The sequence below is a fragment of the Streptopelia decaocto genome (genome assembly GCF_964273445.1).
Source record: "Streptopelia decaocto genome assembly, chromosome: 19".
Taxonomy (NCBI): domain Eukaryota; kingdom Metazoa; phylum Chordata; class Aves; order Columbiformes; family Columbidae; genus Streptopelia; species Streptopelia decaocto.
In genome coordinates, this window is record NC_138674.1 from 5,347,921 (window position 1) to 5,372,014 (window position 24,094).

General features: G+C 64.3%; 1 protein-coding gene across 4 annotated transcripts in view; it reads right to left on the reverse strand.

Moving 5' to 3' along the window:
* Positions 1-2,302: 2,302 nt before the first annotated feature.
* Positions 2,303-24,094, reverse strand: part of NAV1 (neuron navigator 1) — a 77,354-nt gene continuing 55,562 nt past the window's right edge. Inside the window, exons 7-31 of one of the 4 annotated variants that reach the window (XM_082069447.1) lie at positions 18,518-18,656; positions 18,042-18,336; positions 16,923-17,616; positions 16,370-16,825; positions 16,125-16,166; positions 15,838-15,989; positions 15,053-15,223; positions 14,516-14,568; positions 14,155-14,232; positions 13,872-13,955; positions 13,585-13,696; positions 12,838-12,959; positions 10,822-11,018; positions 10,554-10,716; positions 10,252-10,426; positions 9,900-9,997; positions 9,691-9,786; positions 9,371-9,530; positions 9,038-9,273; positions 8,261-8,415; positions 7,989-8,060; positions 7,383-7,579; positions 6,784-6,902; positions 6,339-6,536; positions 2,303-5,812 (exon numbers count right to left, since the gene is read on the reverse strand). In XM_082069447.1, the coding sequence (XP_081925573.1) occupies positions 5,717-5,812; positions 6,339-6,536; positions 6,784-6,902; positions 7,383-7,579; positions 7,989-8,060; positions 8,261-8,415; positions 9,038-9,273; positions 9,371-9,530; positions 9,691-9,786; positions 9,900-9,997; positions 10,252-10,426; positions 10,554-10,716; positions 10,822-11,018; positions 12,838-12,959; positions 13,585-13,696; positions 13,872-13,955; positions 14,155-14,232; positions 14,516-14,568; positions 15,053-15,223; positions 15,838-15,989; positions 16,125-16,166; positions 16,370-16,825; positions 16,923-17,616; positions 18,042-18,336; positions 18,518-18,656 (4,360 nt within the window). In that variant the 3' untranslated portion in view covers positions 2,303-5,716. Of the gene's footprint in view, positions 5,813-6,338; positions 6,537-6,783; positions 6,903-7,382; positions 7,580-7,988; positions 8,061-8,260; positions 8,416-9,037; positions 9,274-9,370; positions 9,531-9,690; positions 9,787-9,899; positions 9,998-10,251; positions 10,427-10,553; positions 10,717-10,821; positions 11,019-12,837; positions 12,960-13,584; positions 13,697-13,871; positions 13,956-14,154; positions 14,233-14,515; positions 14,569-15,052; positions 15,224-15,837; positions 15,990-16,124; positions 16,167-16,369; positions 16,826-16,922; positions 17,620-18,041; positions 18,340-18,517; positions 18,657-24,094 lie in introns of all 4 variants that reach the window. The other 3 variants (XM_082069445.1, XM_082069446.1, XM_082069444.1) reach the window with 3 other exon arrangements.

A 24,094-nucleotide genomic window follows, 5' to 3' on the forward strand; every position in this document is an offset into this window, starting at 1 on the left:
CACCAGTCACCTCTCACCAGTGACCTTGCACTGGTCACCCCACTCCCACCATGGAGACCCAGAGCCGTGACCGTGTCACTGCCGCGGCTACAGGAGAGCAGGGAGGTGGTGGGTAGGTGGTGGTACCCCCACCGTGCCACCCCACTGTGCCACCCCCACGATGCCAGCCCCAGATCCAGAGGGCTTCTGGGAACCCAGCTTCCAATTTGGGGTCAAAGCAGCAAGAACCAGCTGATGGGAGCTGCGTGGGGAGCGGGGTGGGCGCAGGGGGTGGCAGCTGGTTTGCCCTCACTGTGCCTCCCTGTCCCCGTCAGCCGGGGCCCCCCCTGGGGAAGGGGACCCTGGGGCAGCCCTTGCTCCCCACAGCTGAGCTGGGGACAGGGACCCTGTGGGATCACCCCAAACCCACCACGGCAGGGGGTCCCCACACCCATCCCAGCGGTGCCCAAGCCCCGGTGACAGGCTGAGAGAGTTGGGGTGTTCAGCTGGAGAAGAGAAGGCTCTGGGGAGACTGTACTGTGGCCTTTCTGTGTATAAAGGGGGATTGTAAGAAAAACAGAGAGAGACTTTTTACCAAGGCTGTAGTGACAGGACAAGGGATGAACATCTTAACCTGAAGGAGGGTGAGGGTTGGTTGGACATAAAGAAATGTTGTATGATGAGAGTGGTGAGGCCCCAGCACAGGCTGCCTGGAGAAGCTGTGGATGCCCCGTCCCTAGAAGGATTCAATGCCAGCTTGGACAGGGCTTGGAGCAACTGGGTCTAGTGGAAGGTGTCCCTGCCCATGGGGATGGATGGGAGGGTCATTAAAGGTCCCTTCCGACCCAAACTATTCTGTGGGTCTATGGAAAAGGGCTGCATTTTCCTGGGGAGGGAGGCGCTGTTGGCACAAAGGCTGTGGGTCACCTTGTGGGTGCTGCTGTACATACACTGGGTGCTGCAGCCCAGGGTGCTCAGGGTTGCTCTGCCCCATGGCTGAGGTTGCCATACACACACTGCGTACCCGGTGGGTGCTGCTGCACAGCCTGGGAGCTGCACATACCCGGTGCTACACCCAACATGTCCCTGTGCCCTGCAGGTCCTTTCTCAGCTCTCCCAGCCCTGCACCAGCCACCCACACCACAGGACACCCACGAGGTCCCACCAGCCACTGCAGGCAGGGGAAGGGACCTCCATGGAGACCACATCCCCTCTACAGCGCCGAGCCCATGGGTGCTGTTCCCTGAGCTGACAAGATCCTCCCCTGCTTGTCACCCTTGAAACATGCAGCTGTGTTTTCCCAAATGCAGGTGTCTGGCTGAAATCGAGGTGTCAGTGTCATCCCCACATGGTCCTTCTGCATCCCCCTGTGCCTGGGAACTGACTTCTCTGGTTTGCTGGTCCCACAGTGGCTGGCAGGATGGAGATGCCAATGGGGCCACCACACGTAGGGTCCAGCACCCACCACGGGACCTTTCCGCTGCTCTCCTGCCTGCGTGGGGTCACAGAGCGAGCAGAGGCTCCAGGGCACCCACACGACACATCTCTGCAGATGGGGGGCCGTGGCTTCCCCAAACCCGCCCCGCTCTGCACCCGCTGGTGATGAACTGACTTGAACTCCGCACAGGAGCCGGGAGCAGCTGGAAGTGCCCTCTCCTGGCCCCGCAGCCGCCACTGCAGCCCTTAAAACTTCATTATCCTGGGATTAATTAACGGCTACTTGAGCATCTCTCCCAGTTCCAGCATCGCTCTCCGGAGTGGAAAACAGGTTTTGAGCCCCCCGGGAAGGATTGGGATCTCCCTTCCCCACTGCTGGCATCTGCAGCCGTGTTCCACCCCCTGCCCTGCTGCAGGGCCCAGCACCCCCTCACTGCCCGAGGACACTGTCCCACGGCTGTCCCCCCGTGCTGCAGAGGTGGGGTGGCATCTGTCACCACCCTGTCCCTTTCACAGGGGAGATGGGGAGCCCTGGTGAGGCGAAAGGGGCCCAGGGGACGCCCACCCGCCAGCTGCCATGCACAGGGATCCCCGCGTGCAGCATCCCGCAGCACCACGGGATCCCAAACCTGGAGCATCTCTGCACGCTCTGGACTTCACCGACCACGGAAGAGGCACCCCCAGCTGATAAAACCACTCCCAGCACCTCGCAAAACAGCCCAGATTTCAAACCAGGGGCATTTCTACAAAGCCCCCCTCCCCGGATTTTGCAGGAGGGCGCCCACCAAGGACAGGGTAGATGTGCGGTGGTACAACAACCGTTCTACCCCCCTCCCGCACAGGGGTGGGCCCGCGGTCCCCCGGACACAGGAGCAGCAGCCAGGCGGAACAGGAGATAACTTTATTGAATCCAATGGTGTCAGACGACCGAGAAAAGACATGCCGGTTGGTGCGGGCAGCGTGGGCAGCAGGAGCCGACTTGGTGCAGGGCTGGATCTGTTTCTGTCTTTTGTAACATCCTCAAGCCTTTTCCTGGCTTCCTTGTAGAATTCTTTTAAAATTTCTTGTAAGTAAAAACAACTAATGGTGGAAAGAGTCCAGATGGTGTTTGTTCCCTGTGATTGTTCCCGCAGTTATGTACAACATGGGGATGGGTCTCAACATCAGGTATAAAATGGAGCGAGTTTACAAACTTGGAGGAGGCAAGGAGAAAGCAAAGACAGACAGGCGAGAGCAGTAGAAATCTGGACCAAAATCTTAAAGAGAAATTTAAAAAGTGCTATAAAACCCCTCGGCAGGAATACCATGCAGTTAAGAAACACAAAACCCAGTCCATTACACAGATCATCTAAAACAGGAATTTGTCCATTTCGTCTTTTATTTAATTAAAAAAAGGTTGTTTGTTTTTAATAGAAAAAAGCTAAAATTGTAAGGTTCAGGCCACCGGGCGGCAGCAGCTCGAGGGGACAGGAGGGGGAGGCGCTGGTGTCCCCCGGCTCCAGCCCCTCGGGAGGGCTCCTGGTGCTCCCAGGGGCCACGGGCACCTTTGGGGACAACCAGCACCTTTGGAGGTCACAGACATCCTTGGGGGGGGCAAGAGGCACCCTTGGGGGGTGACGGGCTCTTTTGGAGGTGACAGGCACCCTTGGGGGGTGACTGACAGGCGCCCGTGGGGACGCGGGGTACCCATAGGGGCAGCAGGCACCTTTGGGGTGACAGTGCAATCCTTGGCCCTGTCCCCTGGGGCAGAGGGGCTCAGCCCACAGACACTCAGTGCCCCACAGACAGCTGCCACGCTTGGGACACGGTGTAAGCCAGGATGAAGCCATCAGGGCCTGTCCCTTCTGATGTGCAGCTGCAGGCATCACCCTCACCCTTCCTGTTCCCCTCGGGGACTCCTGATGTACCCCACCAGGTGCCACCCATCTCCGGCACGTCCCGGCTGAGGTGACGGGGATACCGGGCAGCCCCACATGGGGAAGGACGGGACAAACCCCCGGGAAACAGGCTGGGGGATGCCCGGCAGCGCAGCCCCCAGCAAGGCGGTGCTGGGGACAGTTTGGTCAACGTTTTGGTGGCTTTGTGGGAAAAGGCAAGTCAGGCCCAGCCAAGGCCGTGCAGAGCGGGAGGGTGCGGGAGCTGCTCCCCCCATGGGACGACTCAGAGCGCTTGGGCACAGGGCAGCCCCCAAAGGTGCCTCCTGCCCCGAGGAGGGCGAGAGGGGCTGAATGGGACAGCCGGGTCCCCAGCGCCGGCCTCGAGCGGCTGCTGAGCCGGTGTCTTGTACAATCAGAAAAGAAGTCAGCACAGCACAGTTATCACAGAGTACAAAAAGAAAAAAACGAAACAAAAGGAAATAAAAAGGAAAGAGGCGCAGGGCTGGGCCCCACCAACCCACACAGGGCATTCGACTACAGACCTATTTACAGCAAGTCCTCGGCCGACAGCGGCAACACAAGAGCAGGCGAACAGAAAAGCCCTAACGTCCAAGCCAGCGTGGGGAGTGACGTCCCTGCGCCAAGAGGCTGCCGGGCAGACGGAGACGTGAGCACCATGGGGCGCGTGTGCCGCGGCCGGGACGCGCCGGCCGGCCCCGGCGGCAACGCAAGACGCACCGGCCGAGAGAGCACCAAGGGCAGAGCCGGCAGCTGCCTCCGCGCGGCATCACCAACGAGGCCGCGCCACGGAGATGCCGGCTGTGGGGGTGTGAGGTGTCCCTGAAGGCCACAGCAGCCCCGGGGCAGTGGGGCTGGGGCTGCACGGTCCCGAGCGGTGGGGCTGCGGAAGGACAGGCTGGCAGAGCCAGCTCCGGGGTCACCTCTCCCTGAAAGGCTCCCCAGGGCCAGGTTGATGCGGGGACTGGGCCATGGCAGAGCCTGGGGGGCTTGGGGCAGGAGGGAGGTGCTGGCCCGGGCGAGCACCCCGTGGTCCTGGGGCAAGCGGGAGGTGCTGACGGCAGCAGCCCCAGCTCAGGCCGGTGCCAGCACCACATCCCATCCCCGCCAAGCTGGCTCTGGGGACAGCCACAGGACACAGCAGCTGGAGCTGTGACAGCGCCAGCCTCGTGTGTCCCCGTCCCACACGGTGGGGTTTAAGGCACCGTGGCAGCACCGGGGCTGACCCCTCCGTGCCAGGAGCCTCATCTGCGACATTGCACGGTAGGACCAAGAGGACACGTGGCAGCCCTTGGTGTCCCCAGAACACTGACACAGGGCACAGCCAGACCCTGGGGAAGGCACAGGGCCCTGGAGAGCCGGTGGCACCCAGGCCCAGCAGCACCGAGGGGACGTGGGGCAGGTTGTGCCCCCCAGCACCGAGGGGATGGGGAAGCAGCGACCTCCCCCCGCCTGGGCACCCTGGGGAGGGGACACCCATGGCATCCCAGCCTGGTGGGAGAGCCCGTCCCCAGGGCCACACTCTGCCTTGTGCTTTTGGGGAGGGGGCAGCGGCCAGGCAAGGGCCTGCTCTGGCAGGGTCCTGCTGCCACCGGCTGCCAAGTGCCACCTCAGCCAAGCTGTGAGGGGCCGGGAGCTGCATTCAGGGACTGGAGATCGTCCAGTGAGCACCAGTTTTGTGACAGAGGTGGTTTGAGTGGTGGAAGCAACTGCAAAAGAAACCAGAAGGGCAAGGGAGCTGCTAACGGGGAAGCGGTGGGCGCCGGCCCATGGGCTCCAGGCCAGGAGAGCGAAGAACCAGAACAAAAAAGGGACCAAAGCAAAGTCTGGACTCGGCCAAAGGAAAAGGGGAAGGGGGGAAACAAAATAAAATAACCAAAGCAGGGTTTATTGGGCCATCCTGGGCGCGGTGGCTGCCATGCAGGCGAAATGGGGAACGTACAAAGACAGCGGTGAGAGCCGCGCTCCTCCTCGGCCTGTGCCTGCCGGGGACGGAGCTGCACGCCCTGGCGCCCGCGCTCTCCTCCCGCGGCCCCGGGCTCCTCCTGTGCCCCCAGCTTTGGCCCAGGCGGCTCCCGCGGGGTCCCTGCCCCACGCAGGGGCCTCCTGCAGCTCCCGGGACAGGGGGCTCGGCCACGTCGGTCACCCTGGCCCCAAAGCCCGAGAGTTTGTAACAGAGACAGAAAAAAAACCAAGAAGAGAAACCAGGATTCTCTCCTACCCCCAAGGTCGGGAGGGGAGACGGTGCCTCGCTCTCTCCCAAAGATGAGCCGAGCCTCCCCGCGCTCCGCCGGGACGCGCTGGAGCCCCGGTCCTCTCCGCTCGCTCGCCAGCCCTGCGCTCCGGGATGCCAGAGGAAAGGAGAGCAGCCCGGCTCCCTCCGCCTGGGCCGGCATGTCCGGGCCTCACAGAGTCGACTGCAGGTCAGGATCCACCATGGTCTCGCGATCTGGAGACTCGATGTAGTTGGCGGCTTCCTGGAGCTTCAGCAGCATGGCCATCTGCGGGGAGAGGAGCGTGGCTCTGAGCCCAGGGGGACAGGAGGCTGTGGCTGCTCTGGGGAAGCCAAGGCCACTTGGGCCTCCTGTACAAACCAGCCACCCAAAGAACCTCCTTAGAGGGTAAAGCAAAGCCCAGAGACGCTGCACAATCCCTCCTTGTCGCCAGGCTTTGGGCTCGGGCACAGCTGGGATGCTCAGGGTGCCAAAGCAGCATGGGGTGACAAGCCCTGGTGTATCAGCTGCCGCTGTTGGCTGCAGCCTCTGCAGGTGACAGCCTGGGACATAGAAGTGCAAGCCCTGGTCTGTGTGCACCCGTGTGTGGACACGATGCCTTGCGCAGTACCCCGGCTCAGTACGCAGCCTGACGGTGCCACCATCCCGCACCCACCGCTCCTTGCCAGGAGGGCAAAAGATTTCTGTGTCCCAAGAGAGGGGTTTTTGCACTGAAAAGTGACGGGGACAGTGAAGCACAGCTCCATCAGCGCCACCCGCCCGCCTCCCAGTGCCCAGCATTGCGGGGCCATACCAGAGGGTCTGCGTCCAGGGAACTGGGCGTCGTGTCCTTGACGGTGCGCTCCTCGGGGGGGGACACGGTGCTGTGGGGCCCAATGGTGGGTGGGGGCAGGTGGTACAGCTTGGACTGGTCCTGCTGCGCTGACGGCCAGGGCAGGGTGTCCCGCACCCACTCCACGGGGTCCTCCCAGGCTGCCTTCTGTCCATGGACCTGCAGGCACAGAGCAAGCAGCAGCCACCTCTTCAGTGCGTGCCACAACTGGTGACAGGGCCCCCCGAGATCCCCAGGACAGCATTGTGTCCCACTGCAGCCACAGGTCAGGGCAAGGACTGGCAGAGATGCCACCTGTGCCCAAAATCCCAGTGCCTCCCCGCTCCCCATCCCACTAGACTGCTGCATGATCATGTCCCCAAGCACCACTGGCTTGTGTCCCCACGTGCCAGGCAGCTCCGGGTACCTTGAGCCCATCTTTTGCTCCCTCCTGCAGGTAGGGGATGATGGAGTTGTTCCACAGGTCAATGAACCAGGTTCGGAAATCCTCAATTCCAATGGGGCAGGACAAGAAGAAGCAGGGACCTGTGGGGGAAGGCAGAGAGTGAAAATGGGAGCTGGGTCCCCCTGCAACAGTCGCTGGCCCTGTGGCTGCACAGGGTGCCCTGGGCTCGGTCACCTCCTGGGAGCAGCGCCCAGGCAGTGTCTGCCTGACACAGATGGGCAGAAAGCAGGTTCCCGGGCAAGGAGCGGGGCTGCCACGCTCAACGCCCCCACGAAAGCACCGTGAGGCACACGGAGACCTGTCCAGGAAAACGGCTCCTCCGTACGCAGGGAATGGTGCCGGTAAGACAGGTCACCCTACTGGCACCAGTGACAGCTCCCATGGGACATGGCAACAATCATCACCCAGGGAAGAGCAACACTCGTGTGTGTCATCCACCAGCTTCTGGTTGTGTGGGACCAGGGGACACGGGACAGCGCATCGGCACCCCACACTCCTTTGGGGGGCTCGCGCCAGTCCCAGCGCAAGGCAGAGGAGGGAGATGTGCGGCCAGGCCGTACCGATGAGGAAGTCGGAGGTGCTGTGTTTCTCCAGGAAGGTGTGCAAGTGGTACCAGAGCTTGGGCACCCAGTCCAGCACGCGCAGCAGCTCCTCCTTGTTGGCGTTGACGTCCGTGTCCGACTCCAGCAGCTTCCGCCGCAGGTAGCGCACCAGGAAGCCGTTGGCTGGCTCCACGTTGTTGGAGAAGGTCAGCATCCTGGGGAGACACGCGGGTGTTCAGGGCTGGGGCTCCACACCAACTGCCCCCAGCACCCTCAGGGACCTCCCAGCACCCCCACAGTGCCTGGGGCATCAGGTCATTCTGGGACAGAAGGGACAGGTCTGAGGCTTCGCTCTCATCAGCATCCCCAAGCACAGGACGTATCCTTAGGACGTCCCGGCGTAGCAGCAATGGCCTCTATCCCCTGAAACCCCAAGGGGAAGGTCCCCAGTGATGAATGATTGTCCAGAGAGGTGGTGGATGAACCATCCCTGGAGACATCCCAGGCCAGGCTGGACGGGGCTCTGAGCAACCTGAGCTGGTGCAGATGTCCCTGCTCATGGCAGGGGGGGCACTGGGGGAGCTGGGGAGGTCCCTCCAACCCAAGCCGTTCTGTGATTCTCACCTGAAGCTGAGATGGAGGCCGTGGTTTGGGGTCATCTTCACAGGCTGGTTGGTGGTCCCAATGATGTAGGGGCTGAACGAGTGACAGCGAGAGACATGATCCATGAGAAAAGGCACCCTGCATCACCCCACCCGCAGCAGAGCTGATCTGAGCACAGCAAACATGCGCAGCTGTGCAGCCTCATCTCCCCCAGCCCGAGGATCTTGCAAAGCAGCGGGGAGCATGTGTGTGCCCGGGGGACCACGCTGGAGGAGGGTGCCTGGGGCTCTCACCATTTGTGGTACTTGCAGGTGAGCGCGCCGTTGACCAGCTCGCTGATGGAGCCCGCCTCGCTGAGGTCATCCAGCAGGATCACCAGCGGCACGTCCGCCGTGCCCGTCTCCCGGTCAATCTGGTTGGCCAGGTTGGAGAGGTACAGCTGCAGATCCTGCAACAAACGGGCCAGGTGTCACACAGCATAGAATCATAGAATCATTTTGGTTGGAAAAGACCTTTAAGAGCATCAAGTCCACCTGTTACAGAAACACAGAATCACAGAATCGACTGGGTTGGAAAAGACCTCAGAGATCATCCAGTCCAACCCTTGGTCCAACTCCAGTCCGTTTACTAGATCAGGGCACTAAGTGCCATGTCCAATCTCAGTTTAAAAACCTCCAGGGCCGGTGAGTCCAGCACCTCCCTGGGCAGCCATTCCAATGCCTGACCACTCTCTCCGTAAAGAATTTCTTTCTAATATTCAGCCTCAATTTCCCCTGGCAGAGTTGCAGCCCATGCCCCCTTGTCCTATTGCTGATGCCTGGGAGAAGAGACCAATCCCCACCTGGCTATAACTTCCCTTCAGGTAGTTCTAGAGAGTGCTGAGCTCAGCTCTAAGCCTCCTCTTCTCTAGACTAAACCCAACACTGCTAAGTTCACCACTAACCCATGTCCCTGAGAACCTCATCTCCGTATCTGTTCAACCCCTCCAGGGATGGTGACTCCACCACTGCCCTGGGCAGCCTGTTCCAACAGCTGCCAAGAGGACACTCCCGGTTGCTGCACACCCTCACCTTGCAGGACTGCTGGTGCATGTTGAAGGTGCTGACGATGCCCTCTGTGACATCCCGACCCGAGCGCTCCACCAGGTACTCGGCCAGGCGGTTGGTCAGGTAGGTCTTGCCGGTGCCACTGGGTCCCGAGAGGATGAGCCGCCGGTGCTTCAGCAGGAGGCTGATGTAGTGCTGCATCATGGGCTTGGGGATAAGCGTCTCGAACACCAGGCTGTCCACGCACTTCTCCTTCAAGCCTGCAGCAGGGGAGGGCTGAGGGTCCCACTCATGCCCCCGCGACACCACGAGACAGAGGGGAAAAAGGGACAGCAATGGAGCCTCCACCACACTGACCTTTCAGTGTGACGACGATGCTGGTCAGGCCCCGGCGGCACAGGGGCAGCTCCGGCGGCTCCGTGTCCAGGATCCGCTTGATGTGGCTGATGCTGTAGCCGTAGACGGACTCGGTGCTGAGCCCCAGCGTGGAAGCAGGATCCATCTTGGTGATATAATCCTGCAAGGACAAGGACAGGGCTGTCAGTGTCCCCGAGGGCTGGCACGGAGCAAGGGGTGCTCAGCAGCTCCGGGAAGCCCCGCTAAGGACCTGGGCCATGGAGCATCACACATGGTGGAACCATGGATGGTTCTCAAAAGCGGCGTCCTCATGTTCCTACCTTGAAGACCTGGCAGACAGCCTCATCCAGCATCTTCCAGTCCACCTTCCCGCTAACCTTGGTCCAGCCCAGGAAAAACTCCTGCTGCTTGAGGTCCTGGGAGCCAAGGCAGAGGAGTGCGGCTGGAGCAGTGTACCAGACCTGGACAGGTGTCCCCTGCCCCTCGCCCAGGGCCATGGCATGGGGACAAGTCAGGTTCCCACACTTACCCCCTTGATGATGTGCTGGGGTGGCATGCGCACCACAATCCGCAGTGTCAGCTCGTCCTTCTGGGTGCCAGCACTGACAGCGTCCATGGGGGACACATCTGGGGACAGAGCAGTGAGGCTGAGCCGGCAGGGATTGCCGAGCACCGGGCCTGGCCGTGCCCAGCCTGCACCAAACGCTGCTGTGGCACATGGTGGCACTGGCAGCAGGACAGATCCTGGCACAGCTGCCTCCAGGTGAGCAGCAGCACCGTGTTCCCACCAGCTGCCACCTCCCAGGGGTCTTGGCTGTATGTCACCCCCAAACACACCTGCCCCAGCCCTTCCCATCCCCCAGCAGCTCCATCACCCCTACCTGTGTCCCCCAGGCTGGGGCTGAAGCCGTGGCCAAGGGCAAGTCCCAGCGAGCGCCGCGGTGAAGAAGAGGCCGACGTGCTCGTGACGTGGCCGGGAACAGAGCCTGGCACTGCTGAGGGCCCCGGAGCCACTTTGAGCCGGTCATTCTCAGCCTTCAGCAGATCCACCTCCAGCTGGGGGAGAACCAGTTACAGCACAGGGTGAGGAGCTTGGACACCAGCAGCATCCTCACTCCAGGGACACGGGGACTGTGGCCACCAGGTCCCCTGAGCCAGCCCAGCTCCTGGCCGGGGTCCTCACCTGCATGTTGTGCATGGTCTCCCGCAGCTGCTCCAGCTGGTGGGCTGAGTTGAGGGCCTCCAGGCGGATGTCCGTCAGCTTCATCTCCTTCTCCCACAGCTCTGACCGGAGCTCCGACACCTCCTTCTTCTCCGGCTCGCCCTCGCTGTGGGCCTGGAAGAGCCTGGGCCAAGGGAAGGGACCAAGTCTTGAGTGTGTCCATGGCAGGAGCTGCAGCCCCCGTGTCCAGCCGTCCCCACCCTGTGCCACCCACCCTGGCCCCACGTACTCGGTCGTGTCGATGCCCACGGAGGAGGAGGTGGAGGATTTGATAGAGGGCGAGGCGGTCTCTGTGGAGCCATGCTGCAGCTTGGGGGAGGAGGGGGCCGACGAGTCTGGCGTGGCGATCTCCTCAATATCCGAGTAGGACGAGGCTGATTTGGGGCCCTTCTTGATGCTGAAGGCCTTGTTGAAGGAGCTGCGGAGCTATGGGAGATAGAAATGGTGTTCAGGGACAGCCCAACAGCGCAGCTGCACAGAGACCTGACCTGGTCTTGCCCCGGGGGTCCCAGTCTGAGCTGGGACCAGTAACACCACATCCATCCCCAAGCCAGGATGTGCCTGGGGAGGCACTGGCCTGGCCCCGCTCTGCTGGCACAGCTGATGGGGGTGCAGGGCCCTTTGCACAACATCCCAGCCTGGACGGCACCAAACAGCCCCATGGAGTGGGACTTGTGTCCTGGTCAGGCTCCCCCTAGTCCTGCTGCCCCCCAGCACCCACATCGGGGTGTTTGGGCAGCGCACCAGCCCCCTGGTCCATTGAGAAGGGCCAACTCCATCCTCACATCCACTCCCCTACAGTCAGCCCAGCCGGGGCATTTTGGGGACATCCCCACACCCAGCCACCCCAGAGCTGGGGTCTGGCACAAGGGGACAACCTCAGCCCCACACCCTTCTCTGCCCTGCGGGGCCCCCCTGAAGCACAGTGATGTCCCTGGGATCGCCCCAAATCACAGCAATGTCCCTGCAGTCCCCCCAAAGCACAGCAATGTCCCCAGGGTCCCTTGGGGCATGCAGCATGCACACAGCACCGCAAGCAGGAGGTGAGCAGCGTGCCGGGGGATGGATGGACACTGCAGGGGCCAAACCGGGCCCAGGTCCCGCTCACACAGCACCGGCCCATGGGAGAGCAGCAGGACGGGCACCCCGCGCTCACCCCACGTCCCAGGGAGGGACAGGACCTGCTCCCAGGGAAGGAGGGAGGAAGAGGGGATGGAGGAAGGGCAGGATCCGGCCCAGCTCCCCCAGGAGCCAGGCTGCTGGTCTGGGGTGTCCCCAAAGGCAAAACCATCACATTTCAGCATAAAAAAGCAGGTGGGTGTCAGGCTCTGCTGCTGGTGGGAGAGCAGAGGAGCACTGGGTCACACATGGGTCCCAACAGGGACAGAGCCACTTGGGGCCATGTCAGACCAGCCCTGGCGATGCCAACACGCAGCAGGACACCCCAGTGCCACCAGCACGGCTGTTGTGATGTCTCTGTCCCAAAAGATCTGGCTGTGGGGAGTCAGGAGAGCACCTGCCTTCCCTCGGCAAGAAGGGGACTGTCCCCATCCCTGGGACAGGTCCCCATCCGAGCCCTTCCCGTTGCCTCAGGGCCACCTGGGGCAGTCCAGCCCCTCTGCATGGGTGTGTATTTTGGCTTTAACATCCAAGGAAGCACCCAAGGTGTGCGCAGCCCGGCTGGGGCCCAGGATGGCCTGTGCTGGGGTTAGTGCCAGGGGGATGGATGGGATGCAGAGTTATGAGCACCGTCCCGCAATATGGAGCGAGGACCCTGGCCAGGCATGGCATGGAGGGAACAGCACAGGACTTACCTCGTACACCTGGAAAAAAAGGGTTGAGGTCAGCATAGGGGGAGAGAAACAAAACAAAGCACAACTTAATCGCGCGTCCAGCTCAGAGCTGCCCGGCACAGGGAAGGGGCTGCCTGGCCGAGGTGTCCAGCCCCCCACGCTGCCAGAGCCTGCGTGGGCAGCAGGGAGATGTGGGGAAAAAACGAGGGAGCAGGCATGCGGGACCACGGCTGGGAAACACCCAGAGGGGCTGGAGCAGTCCCAGACAACACAAGACACAAATCCATGGTGGCTACATGGTCCTCGCCAGTGCTGTCCCCGGGGGACAGAGGGGACCAACACCACAACGCCAGCGCAGACCGAGAGCAGTTGGCTCGTGGGGCTGACCCTGGCCAGGCCCTGCCAGCGCTCCCCAGGCCCTGCTCCTCCTGCCAACGCCCCGGCCAACCCACCCAGCTCTTCTTCTTCTTCTTCTTGGCGTCGGCATCCTTGCTGCTGCCGATGCTGGAGTGGCTGGTGATGCTGTTGAGGCTGGAGATGCTGTCGGAGGAGTTCTGCCGCTTGATGCGCAGCTCTGGGGGCAGCGAGGGACGCGGGAAAGACCGAGAAAGGAGATATTGGCAAACCGTGTCTGCCCCGAGGCCAGAGACACCCATCCTCCTCCCTGCACCCCTTCCCTTCTCCCACCCAAACACCTCCTGAGCTCTCAGAGCCACCTTGTAAGATGACGGGGGGCTCAGACACCACATGGGTGCTGCCATTTGGGACAGTGACCCCAAACCCTGGGGAGATAACCGGAGCACAAGTGGTTCTGCTCCTGTCCCAGGCCACCTCCTGGCCCTCACATTGGGGTTTCAGGGCTGAAACAGCCCTCGTGGGAACAAAGCCCAGATCAGCAGCCAAAACTGGGATGTCGGCAAAGGGCCGGGTGAGGAGGCGTCCCAGGGAGGACAACCATCCCGTCACCCCAGGAACCCACACCGAGACCTCCTGCGGTGACAGCTCTGGCCATCCAACCCTGGCTCAGGTGTCCCGGGGGGAATGGCTGCTGTCCAGGGGACCCTGTCCCTCCCCTGTGAGCACCCCACGTGTGCGAGGTGAGCCCTGGGACCCTGGGCAGGAGCAGCCCGGCTGGGTTTGGACAAGTAGTTCAGGAAGGGCTGCACCCCCATGGTGGGGGCTGCAGCACCGTGCGGTACCTTTGGGGGTGACATCTGTGCCATTCAGGGCACCCTGGATCACAGCTTGGGCCTCTGAATTCTTCTTCTTCAGGAAGTCAATGGTCTCTCGCAGGTCCAGCAGCTCCGTGTCCTGGGGGAGTAGAGCCGGGAGCCATAGAGCGCACCTCAATGGCACGGGACCCACCCTGAGAGCACCCCTGGGGCGGGCAGTGCCAGGTTCACCTCGTCCAGCATCCCCCAGCCCCACAACACCCTCACACATGGCCAGTGACCCCAGTGCCCCCACGGCACCCGACAGCACCCACCTTCTCCTCAGCGGTCTCGGCCAGGTGCCGCAGGCGGGACGTCATGCTCACCAGGCTCTGCTCAAAAGCTGCCACCAGGTTGGCCTGGGAGAGGTGGAGAAAAACGGGTGAGCACCCACGCCTGGGCAAGCACCCATGGCCGGGCGAGCACCCACAGCCGTGTGTGGGATGCAGGAAGCTGGAGAGGGGAAATCCAGGCTCCCGTGGGCACAGGCAGCACCAGCCTCGTGCACGGCAGGGACACAGAGCAGCATGTCCTGCAGCAGCTCCCGCGGGGACTCACGTTAGCAGAGAGCTGGGACGTCAGGGTGGCCACCTTCTCCTGCGAGGACTCCAGCTCGCGGCGCAGCTTGCGGATTTGCTGTGGGGAGAGAGCAGAGGGCGTGAGAAGGGCCGGGCGCTCGCCCTCGCCGCGGTGGCCGGCGCAGGTGACGCGCAGAGGGCGCGGGCTCACCTCGGACTGCATCTTCTCCTCAGCCTGGCAGCGCGAGAGCAGAGAGAGACAGACAGACAGAGCGGGCAGTCAGGAGGGCAGCGAGGCAGGACAGGCTCAGCGCGAGGCAGAGGCATGCACAGAGCCCCCCGCGCCCACCCCGGCCCCCCCAGCCATGCAGCAAGCGGCGCGGCACTGCGGCGGCTCTTACGGAGGAGTAGGTGGAGGACGCGCTGGAAGCCAGGGACAGCACTGATCCGTGAACTGCAACAGAACAAAACCCGACGTGTCAGGGTGCTCCAGTCTGTGCCAGCCCTGGGGCTGCAGCTGCAGGACACAGCAGGGGACAGGGATGGAGCTCCCAGGGCAGGGGAGGCAGGGGGTGGGACAGTGGCTGCTCAGCACTGCTCGTGTCTTGGCATGTGGCTGGTGACCCCCCAAGGCACGTGGGGCTCCCTCCACCTGCTCCCCCCTTTCCAGCTGAGCCTGGGGGCTCTGTCACCCTCCTTGGCTGCTTGGGACCCCCCCATTCCCAGTGCCACAACACCCTGGGACCACCCCAGGGACACCAGGCACCCATGGGGTCAGGGCTGGCTGTGACCGAACACAGAGGGGTCTTGGGGCTGCCATCCCCTGCTCTGATGCTGAGGACAGGATGCACCAAACCAACCCATGGCACCAAGTGGGACAGCATGTGGGGAGCCCCATCGCCCCCCAGCAGCCCCCTCCACCTGGGCAGCACTCTCACCGTCATCCACAGGGTCGCGGAAGGAGCCCGAGCGGATCATGCCCTTGGACTTGTCGGCCAGGGACAGGGTGCTGCCCAGCTGGGACGTGCTGTACAGCTCGAAGGTGGAGTCGTGGGTGGGGATGCTGTTGGAGCGGGTGATCCGGGGGGCTGCGGCAGCAGTGGGGCTCACTGCAAGGAAAGGCAGGGTCAGAGTCACACTGGGGAGCGGGTTGGGATGGGGAAGCGGGGCTGGGAGCGATCCACGAGCTGGGATGCGGAGAGGGAGCTGGGACCGTGGTCCCAAAGCAGGAGGCATTGGGGGAAAGTGAAATGCAGGTTTACACTGGGAAGACCTGGACACCAGCACCAAGGTAACCACAGGGCTGAGAAACAAATCCACTGCCCAAGGAAAAGCGGGCACCACCATGACAGAGCCCGTGTACCTGCGGGTGCAGGAGGGGAGCACATCATCACCTGCTGCGTCTCCAGCAGCCCCAACCCATCTGCCTGGACCCCCCAAACCATCCAGAACACACAGGTCCTGGCAAGAGCAGTCAGGGCTCACCCAGCCCTGCCGGGCACCCCCAGGGGAGCAGGGAGCTGGGGGCAGAGCCTCGAGGGCAGATGAGATGCCCTGAAGCAGAGGTGATGGACATCCTGGCCCCAAAGGTACCAGGCACTGGGGCTCCTGGGGGTGCTGAGGTGAGAAGCAGCACCAGCACGTCACACAGGGATAGAGGTGACAGGGGCAGGAGGGACAGTGCTGGTCGCGAGCAGGAGAGCCTGCGGTGGAGGGCACTGACCGATGCTGGTGAGCGGCCCCTTCCCGACCAGCGCCATGGGGAGGGCAGGGGGCGAGGGCAGGTCCTGCTGGTCCTCGGCCTCGGGGAGCCCGCTGCCCACAGCGTGCGAGTGCCGCCGCTCCTTGGCCTCCTCCTGGGAGTGGAGCTGGTACCTGGTGGGCAGAGCAGAGAGTGGCGAGGTGAGGTGGCCCAGCACCATCCTGGCTCCCAGTCACCGCGCTCCCCAAAAGCTCCACACCCCACGCTCCCTCCCCAGCACTGTCCAAAAGTGATGTGGGCTCTTTTACCTCAGCCCTTTCTTGGGCAGCGTGTTCCTGTCACGGTTGGCGCTGGAAGGGAAAGAAAGGTCAGTCACAACCCCGCACAGAGGAAGGAAGGTGCCATGGGCTCTCAGCCATGGGGACAGGGGGCTTTTCCCCAAAAATGTAGCAGGACAAGCCCCCGAAGGTGGCAAAGGTCACGGGCGGGCAGCAGGGAGGGATCTGAGCCCGCGGAGATGCGTGGCAGCCCCATCCCCTCCCTCCAGCTGTACCTGTCCAGATGTGCGAGCCGGGGGCTCCCACTCCAGCCCAGCTCTCCTGCCTCCTCCTCCTCCTCCTCCTCCGTGCTGGCGGGGGGCACAGCAGCAGGGGCAGGGGTGGTGGTGCTGCCCCCTGAAAAGGCACTGGGCAGGCTCATGGGCATCTGCAGGGACTCCATGCTGCGGTGCAGGCCGGAGAGCTTGGGGTACATCCTGCCTTCCTTGGGGACGCTGAAGCCCCCCATGAGCTCCAGGCCCTGGGAGAAGCTGGCGGAGTTGATGTTGAGGATGGGGGCAGGGCTGGGGCTGAAGCAGGGCGCCAGGTGCCCCCCGGCCGGGTGCAGGTCCTGCAGCTTGGCAGTGTGCGGGGGGTGCAGCTCGCTGGAGGAGGGCAAGTCCAGGCTGTTGGAGTTGACCTTGTCCAAGTTGGCCAGCGAGGGAGGCTTCACGTAGGTCTTGGCAGCCGCTCTGGAGGGGGGAAAACGGATGAGGAAGCAGGTGAGACTCGGGTGCTGGGCACAGCCATGCTGGACACCCACCGCCCTTGGAGGAGGAAGGATTGTACCTGAGAGGTGTGGGGGGCAGCTCAGCCACCTTGGCCGCCGGCGGGAGGTTGGCCTGGGCTTTTGGGGTGCTCTCAGGCGAGCTGATGCTCTTCAGCGTCCCGCACTCAGAGTCAAGCGCCACCGCCTTGGCTTTGGCCTTCTCCTTCTCGCGGTCCGTCTGGTTCACGGGGGCTGGCGTGCCGCGGCCGGCGCCGATCTTGGACGGCTCCTTGAGCCGCGACACCGAGATGCCGCCCTGCTTGGTGCTCAGCAGGCTGGGATCGATGCTGCTGCTGACCGGCCGGTTCGCGCCGCGGCCGCCGGTGACACTCATGGAGCTGGACTTGGCCGGCCGGGGCAGGCTGCGGTACTGAATGTTGGAACGAGCCCCCGGGGCCAGGAAGCCGGGCTCAGCTGCATTGGACACATCCAGGCTTGTTTTCCTCCCGCTGACCGGCTTGACAGGGATGCCAGAGCTCTTCTGGATCTTGCCGAGCGTGGCCGAGCCCCCAGTCTGCATGACGGTGGCCGTGCCGGTGGTGGGAGCCGGTTTCTTGTAGCCAAAGGAGCTGGATGCTGAGGGGCGCGTGAGGCCTGAGGGCGGTTTCTTGGCGTCAGCGATGCGGTCCCGGCCGGCATCGGAGGAGGAGCGCTGCAGGCCAGTGCTCTTCACAGACAGCTTGCTCTTGTCCGTGCCTTTGGTCTCGGGCTTGCCTGCTGGGCAGGGAAGGATGGGTTAGCGTCCTGGGAGCCTTTGGGGATAACTGGCTGTGAACCAGCTCAGATCAGACACAGATATCAAAGACATGGGGACGTGATGGAGACGAAAGGACGTGCCACCATCCCAGGTGTTGGGACAGAGCCATGGCCAGGCCCCCAGGACACCCAGCCAGTTTGCAGCCCCACACATTGCTATGAGGCCATGGGGCAGGCACGACCCTGGGCAAACAGGGCTCAGTGTGGGGCCAGACCCACACCCTGCCTGTGGGGACACACGGCCCTGCCACCCCCTCCAGCCACAGGGTCTGAGCGCCGTCACAGGGCCTCCCGTGGCCAACGTGCTCAGGGAAGGCTCACAAAGATGCCACCCACCCCTCTCCCCACCAGAGAAGCTGGACCCTGCCCCAAACAGGTCTCACCTGCCACTTTGAGGGTGCTCTGGGCTGTGTGGGTGATGGGGGAGGTCACAGCCACCGGAGGGGTCTTGCCCTTCTTGAGGGAGCCCGAGGTGCCCAGGCTGACGGGCTTCTTCAGCTCACCGCCCTTGGAACCCTCGTCGCCGCCCTCCGAGGGCTCCCGCCGCCACTTGGAGCCGTGCTCCATCTTGAGGCTGCTGCTCTCGTAGTCCAGCTTCTTGGGCGCCTTGTCCTCGCCCTCGCCGTACCAGCTCAGCCCGCTCTCTGCCAGCGAGCGCTTCTCCGAGTCCGTGCGCAGCTGCTGGCGGAGCAGAGTCAGGGGTGCCCCTGGCACCCACCCCAAACCCATCCCCAGGGAGCACCACTCACTCAGGAGACAGATGCACCAAACACCCCTTGCCATGCCTCAGTTTCCCCACACCGGCACCCTCCCTCCCACAGGGGCTGTGGCATCGGGTCCGGGTACCACGGGCACCTACCGCTATGGCCGAGTTCCTGCGCGAGGCGGTGGGGGTGGAGGGCAGGGAGTTGAGCGAGGAGCTGGCGTTGAACTCCTCCGAGCTGAGGTTGTCGGAGGCATCGCTGAGGCCGCTGCTGATGGAGCTGCTCTCATCCCAGCTGCAAGGGCAGAGCCGCTGTCAGAGCCCCCTGCCCAGCGCCAGCTCTACGCTGGTGTTTCCCCACGCCGGGGCCTGCTGGGTGCAAACCTCGGCCCCGCGCAGGGAGCTGGCACGCGGCAGCCGCGGCAGGATGCAGCCCAGCCTGGCACAGGCTTAGCGTCCCACCAGCACACAAGCCCCAGTGACCCCACATCTTTGCATTAAGGCCCCTACAGGAGTTTCTTTAGGGACGGGGGGCACCTGTGCAGCGCAGGGTGGCCAGCACACACAGCGGCAGGGCTGGCAGCACCGTGGTTGGCACTGAGCCCCCTGGTTGAGAGGGTCGGGAGCTTTGCCGGAAAGGGCAGGGACCGTCTGGAGCAAACAAACCAGCTGTCCCGCAGCATCCACCCTTCCTTGGGTGGCCCCGTTGCACCCCACTCCCCCCTCTCCAGCACCCACAGCAGGCACAGGCGGCAGGTACGGGCACCACGGCTGTGCCGGGGCAGCTGCTCCGTGCCAGGGGCTCAGTGGACCGTGCACAAGCGCATCTCCAGGGCCGTCAGTCAGGGCTGTGCCGGGGCAGCAGCTGTCTGCGCACCCCCCGGGCCCGGCCGGCTCTGCGGCACCGGGCTGTGCCCGGGGCGATCCGGCACAGACGGGCAGGAGCATCTTCCAGCAGACTGAGCACAGCCCCTTTCCGGTCAGCAGCTGAGTAGGTCAGTGAGGCCCCGCAGCCTCCAAGGGGGCTGCAAGGAGCTGGGGGGGACAAGCAGCAGCAGACCTGGGGGCTGCATCCAGTCCTGGTCCCAGCCAGAGATGCTCATTCCCCAACAGAGGTGCCGGAGGAGTCCAGTGCACCAGAGCCCGAGCAGCTGGTGAAGCTGCTTAGTGTCACCCAAGTGGCACCGCGACCCTGGCTGAGCTGGGGACAGGACAGGGTGGGCCTGGCGTTGGAAAAAACACCCATCCTCCGCCAACCAGGGTGCCAGGGCACAGACAACAGCCACCACCATCCCCTCGAGGATGTCCAAACACCATGACAGAGCAACACAGGCAGCTCCAGGCCCCTCTGATCAGCCCCGTGTACCCTGATATCTGGGACTCGCCAAAGCCACGACAGTGCCAGGACAGACACAGTCCCCTTCATCCCCACAGCAACTTCGGGACAGAGCCCCGCAGGCGCTGCCACCCAGGGAGGGATTTAACTACGACCACATGCCCGGGATGTGCTGCTGGGCTGCCCGGCTCCAAGCATCTCCCACCAGCACCCCTTGCTCTGGAGGTGACTTCTCACCAGGACAGAAATACCCCCCCAGAGCACAAAGCAAAGCTCGTCTCCCGCATGGGCATCACGCCGCAGCAGGTAGCGCTTGAGTGAGGCAGAGCTTTGGGGAACCGCATCCCATGGGCAATAGCCATGACCACACATGACACAGGCTCTCTCCAGCCTGGTTCCCTGGCAGCACAGACCCTAAACGCCCTCCCAGCCCCGTGCTGGAAACCCCACTGCCCCAGGCGTACAGACCCCAGTGAAACAGGCTGAATGGGGGTGACCCCAGATCCTCCTTAGCAGCCTCACACCAAGGAAGGGCAGTATGGGGGTCGCAGGTGACATTCCAATAGCACTGAAATTATGGGGGAGGCTGGGAGCCAGACCCGCTGTGAAGTGTCTCCAGCTCTCTTATGGAGCACACGGCTGGCACACTGGGGGGTCCCCAAAACTCGTGTGCTGTAGAAAGGCTCAGCTTTCTGACCTTGGCCGCAATGACTCCTGGTGCACAGCCGAGCCCAGCTGAGGCCACCCGAGCGCCCCGGCAGACCCCAAACGCAGCCACGCTGCAGCATCCTGCTGGGGGCAAAACTCAATTCCTGCTTTGTGCTCCAGCCCCTCCATCTTATACAGAGCAATTCCCCACCACCCTTCAGCTGGTCCCGCACCAAACTGCCCCGAAGGCAGCGATGTGCCGGGACACCCCCAAGCCCTGCACCTCTCTGCCCCGACAGCTCCCACGGGAAAGACGCTCAAGGACAGAGGCGGGGGCTGCGGCAGCGTGACCGTCCTGCCGCAGCACCGGAACGTGCGGGGACCCTCCACCGGCCACAAACGTCCCGACACGGCCCCGGTGATGCGCAGCCCGACCCGAGGAGGCGGCTGCAACGGCGGTGAGCGGCGGACGGACCCGACCCACGGCCGCGGTGCGAGGGGCTGCGGGGGGATGCTCCGCTCCCGGCGCAGCCGCACCCGCTCCGGAGTCCCCCGGTGCCCGCCCCGCCCCGCCGGGGTCAGCCCCGCCGGCCGCGGGTACCGGAGCGCCGGCAGCCCCGCGGGGGCTCGGCCCGGCCGCGCTGCAGGTGCGAGGCGGAGCCCGGAGTGCTCGTCCCGCTCCCGGGGGAGCCGCCCCGATGCTGCGGGGCCGAGCGGGGCCGCGCTGCCCGGGCCCCCCCTTCCCCCCCGCGGCGCGGCCGAGACAAAGCACCGCCCGCGGTGCGGCCCCGGGGCGCGGGGCTTTGTCTGCCGGGGCCGGGCTGCGGCCGCCCGCCCGCCCCGCCCGCTCGGTGCCGGTCCCGGTGCCCGCTCCGTACGGTACCTGGCCAGGCGCGGGGCGCGGCGCGGCCCCCCCGCCCGCAGCATGGTGCTGCCCGCGGCAGCGGCCCCGCCGGGCGCGGCGGGAGGGGCGGCGGCGGCGGGACCGCCCCGCGCTGCCCGCGCCTTAAAGCGGCAGCGGCCCCGCAAGGCCCGGCCCGGCCCCCCCCCGCCGCTGCACCCCAGCACCAGCCAGACCCCCGCCGGGATGGGCCCGGGGTCCCGGCTCCCAGTCCCGCCACTCCCAGTGACCCACCCAGCCCGGAGCCCCAAGGTCATGTCCCCACAAGCAGTCCCAGTGCTGCCCAGTCCAGCCCATGACCCCCCATCCCTGTCCCTGGTAACCCCCAGCCTCAGCCCAGCATCCCCCCAGCCTCAGCCCAGGGCTTCTCAGCTGCCCCCAGAGCCCCCAAGCCTCCATTCACATCCCCACAGGCAGCACCAGTGCCCCCCCAGTCCAGCCCACAATGTGGCTCCTGTGCCCCCCAGGCCATCCCCCAGCCTGGCACCAGTGCCCCCAAAACCCACCACCCCAGTCACTGAAGGCAGCACGCCCCAGTCCCACTGGGTGCCAGGGCAGCTGCTCCCAACAGCCCCAGCTCCTGCCAGGGCACCAGCGCCTGCACCTCTCTGTGCTTCATCCACCAAAAAGCCAGTTTCTCTCTCTCTCTTGCATCTGAGCAGGAGCTACAGCCCAGGGCAGTGTCCTCGCTGGGACAGTGACACTGGGGACACCTTTGCCAGCCCAGCCATAGTGGGCAGAGAGGGTTAACTGCAGCCTTGGCAAACCAGACCCGGTCCCTGTGGGCTGGGAAATAAGTAATTCCTTCCTCACGCCTTCCTTGGAGGGAACGGCAACGCCTCTTGGCTCCCTCCTCACAGCACAGCCCCATCGCTTGGCTGTGTGCTTGCCCCAGCGAGGCGAGGTGCTGCGGTACACACGGCACGGCACAGCGCGGCATGGCACAGCGCGGCACGGCACGGCATGGCACAGCGCGGCATGGCACAGCGCGGCACGGCACGGCGCGGCACGGCACAGCGCGGCATGGCACAGCGGGGCACGGCACAGCGCGGCATGGCACGGCACGGCACAGCGCGGCATGGCACGGCACAGCGCGGCATGGCACGGCGCAGCATGGCACGGCACAGCGCGGCACAGCGCGGCATGGCACAGCGCGGCATGGCATGGCAGGCCAGGGATGCCCGGCTGTCCCCGTCTCCCCCATCAGACCCTGCCCGCAGTCACCATCCCTGCAGCAGCTCTCGGCCGAGGGCCAGAGCTCACAATCTCCAGCCGGCGGTGACCCCAGCGTGGCGCGGTGACCCCAGCGTGGCGCGGTGACCCCAGCATGGCGCGGTACCCCCGCAGGCAGCCAGCCCCGCCGCGGGGTGACAGCCCCATGTTGGTGTTTGCCAATGGGTACAGCAGCACAGCCCGTCCAGCATCGCATCCCCGCAGTCCCTCTGGCCACACAGGACATTGGATACTGTCCCCTCCCTGCCCTTCTCCTCGGCCCCACCACGGCCGGCTCAGGCAGTGCTCACAGGAGCAGCTCTGGCTTTGGCTGGGCCCAAACCCAGACTTTGGGTGCGCAGGGTGGCAGGGGGATCCAGGCCAGCACAGACCAGTACGGTGGCTCCAGGAAAAGCAGCTTTGACCCTGCCAGAGCCAGGAGTCTGGTGTGAGATGATGGCAGAGAATCGCTGTCGGCCACAGCAGCCCCACCGGCACCGGCACCGGCACCAGCACCAGCACCGAGCCCTTCGCAGAGGAGCCACCCAGCCCATTTCTCAGCAGCAGCTGCTGTTGGAGCTGGAGGGTTCAGTCTCCCTGGTTCACCCATCTCGCACCAGCACAGACACCCACCCGCACACCAGACAGACCCGCTGGCGCCCACCGGGGCTCCTGGCACTCGTGTCCCTGCCAGGCCGGTGCTGCCGAAGCCCTGGAGCAAGAGGTGAGTCCCTCTTGCTCTGCCCCAGCCCCTTCCTCCTGCTCTGCGGCGACACCGCAGGGGAGGAAACACAGGCTGGCACTGCGGGGTTTGTACACCCCACATCTGTGGGTCACTGCACTGAGGGGGCCCTGTGAATGTGCCACCGGTTTCCCCCATCACAGCCTCGCGCTGCTCTGGACCCACGAGGAAAGCACGGGCACACCGGGGCTCTTTCCTCCCTCCCCTTCTTCTCCACTTAATGGGGCAGAAAAACCAATTAGCTTCATAAATCACGATCGGGGGGGTTGGGGACTCCCCGCGGGCACGGGCAGGGGGGACTCTGCTTCCCCCTCACAACTGCCTCAGGAACCACCTCAGGGCATCACAACACCCCCAACCCCTTCCCAGACCCCCTTAGATCCCCACACCACCAGCACACCCCCCCATGCCCCTCTAACAGCCCCAATCCCCCCAGTACTGCTCGAGAACACCACAGACTTACTTAGGAGTCCCCAGATTCCTCTAAGTTCTCCCCACACCCCTCTAAATCCTGTGTGGCCTCCAGGACCCCCCCAAGCCCCCAGATACACCCCACAGATACCACCAGCCCCTGCCCACAGGCTGCCCTGACCCCAGGTGCTTCCCATTTGCATTTTGGGTACCAGGACCCGGCACTCTTCCCCAAAACCACGCTCAGAGGAACACAGGGTGGCGGAGACTTTGCAGATGGGGAAACTGAGGCAGGGAAGGGGGTCTGCCGCGCCTGAGCTCACCCAGCAGAAGAGGATCGGCATCACATCCCAGCAGTTGCTCCAGCCCCTGTCCTCCAGGCAACGCTGCCTCTGCTCCCCGGCCCCCAGGTCCCCAGGGGGTGTGGGTGACAGCCCCTGTGGGTCCCCAGAGCGTGCGCAGCCCCCGTGAGGGGTGACCTGT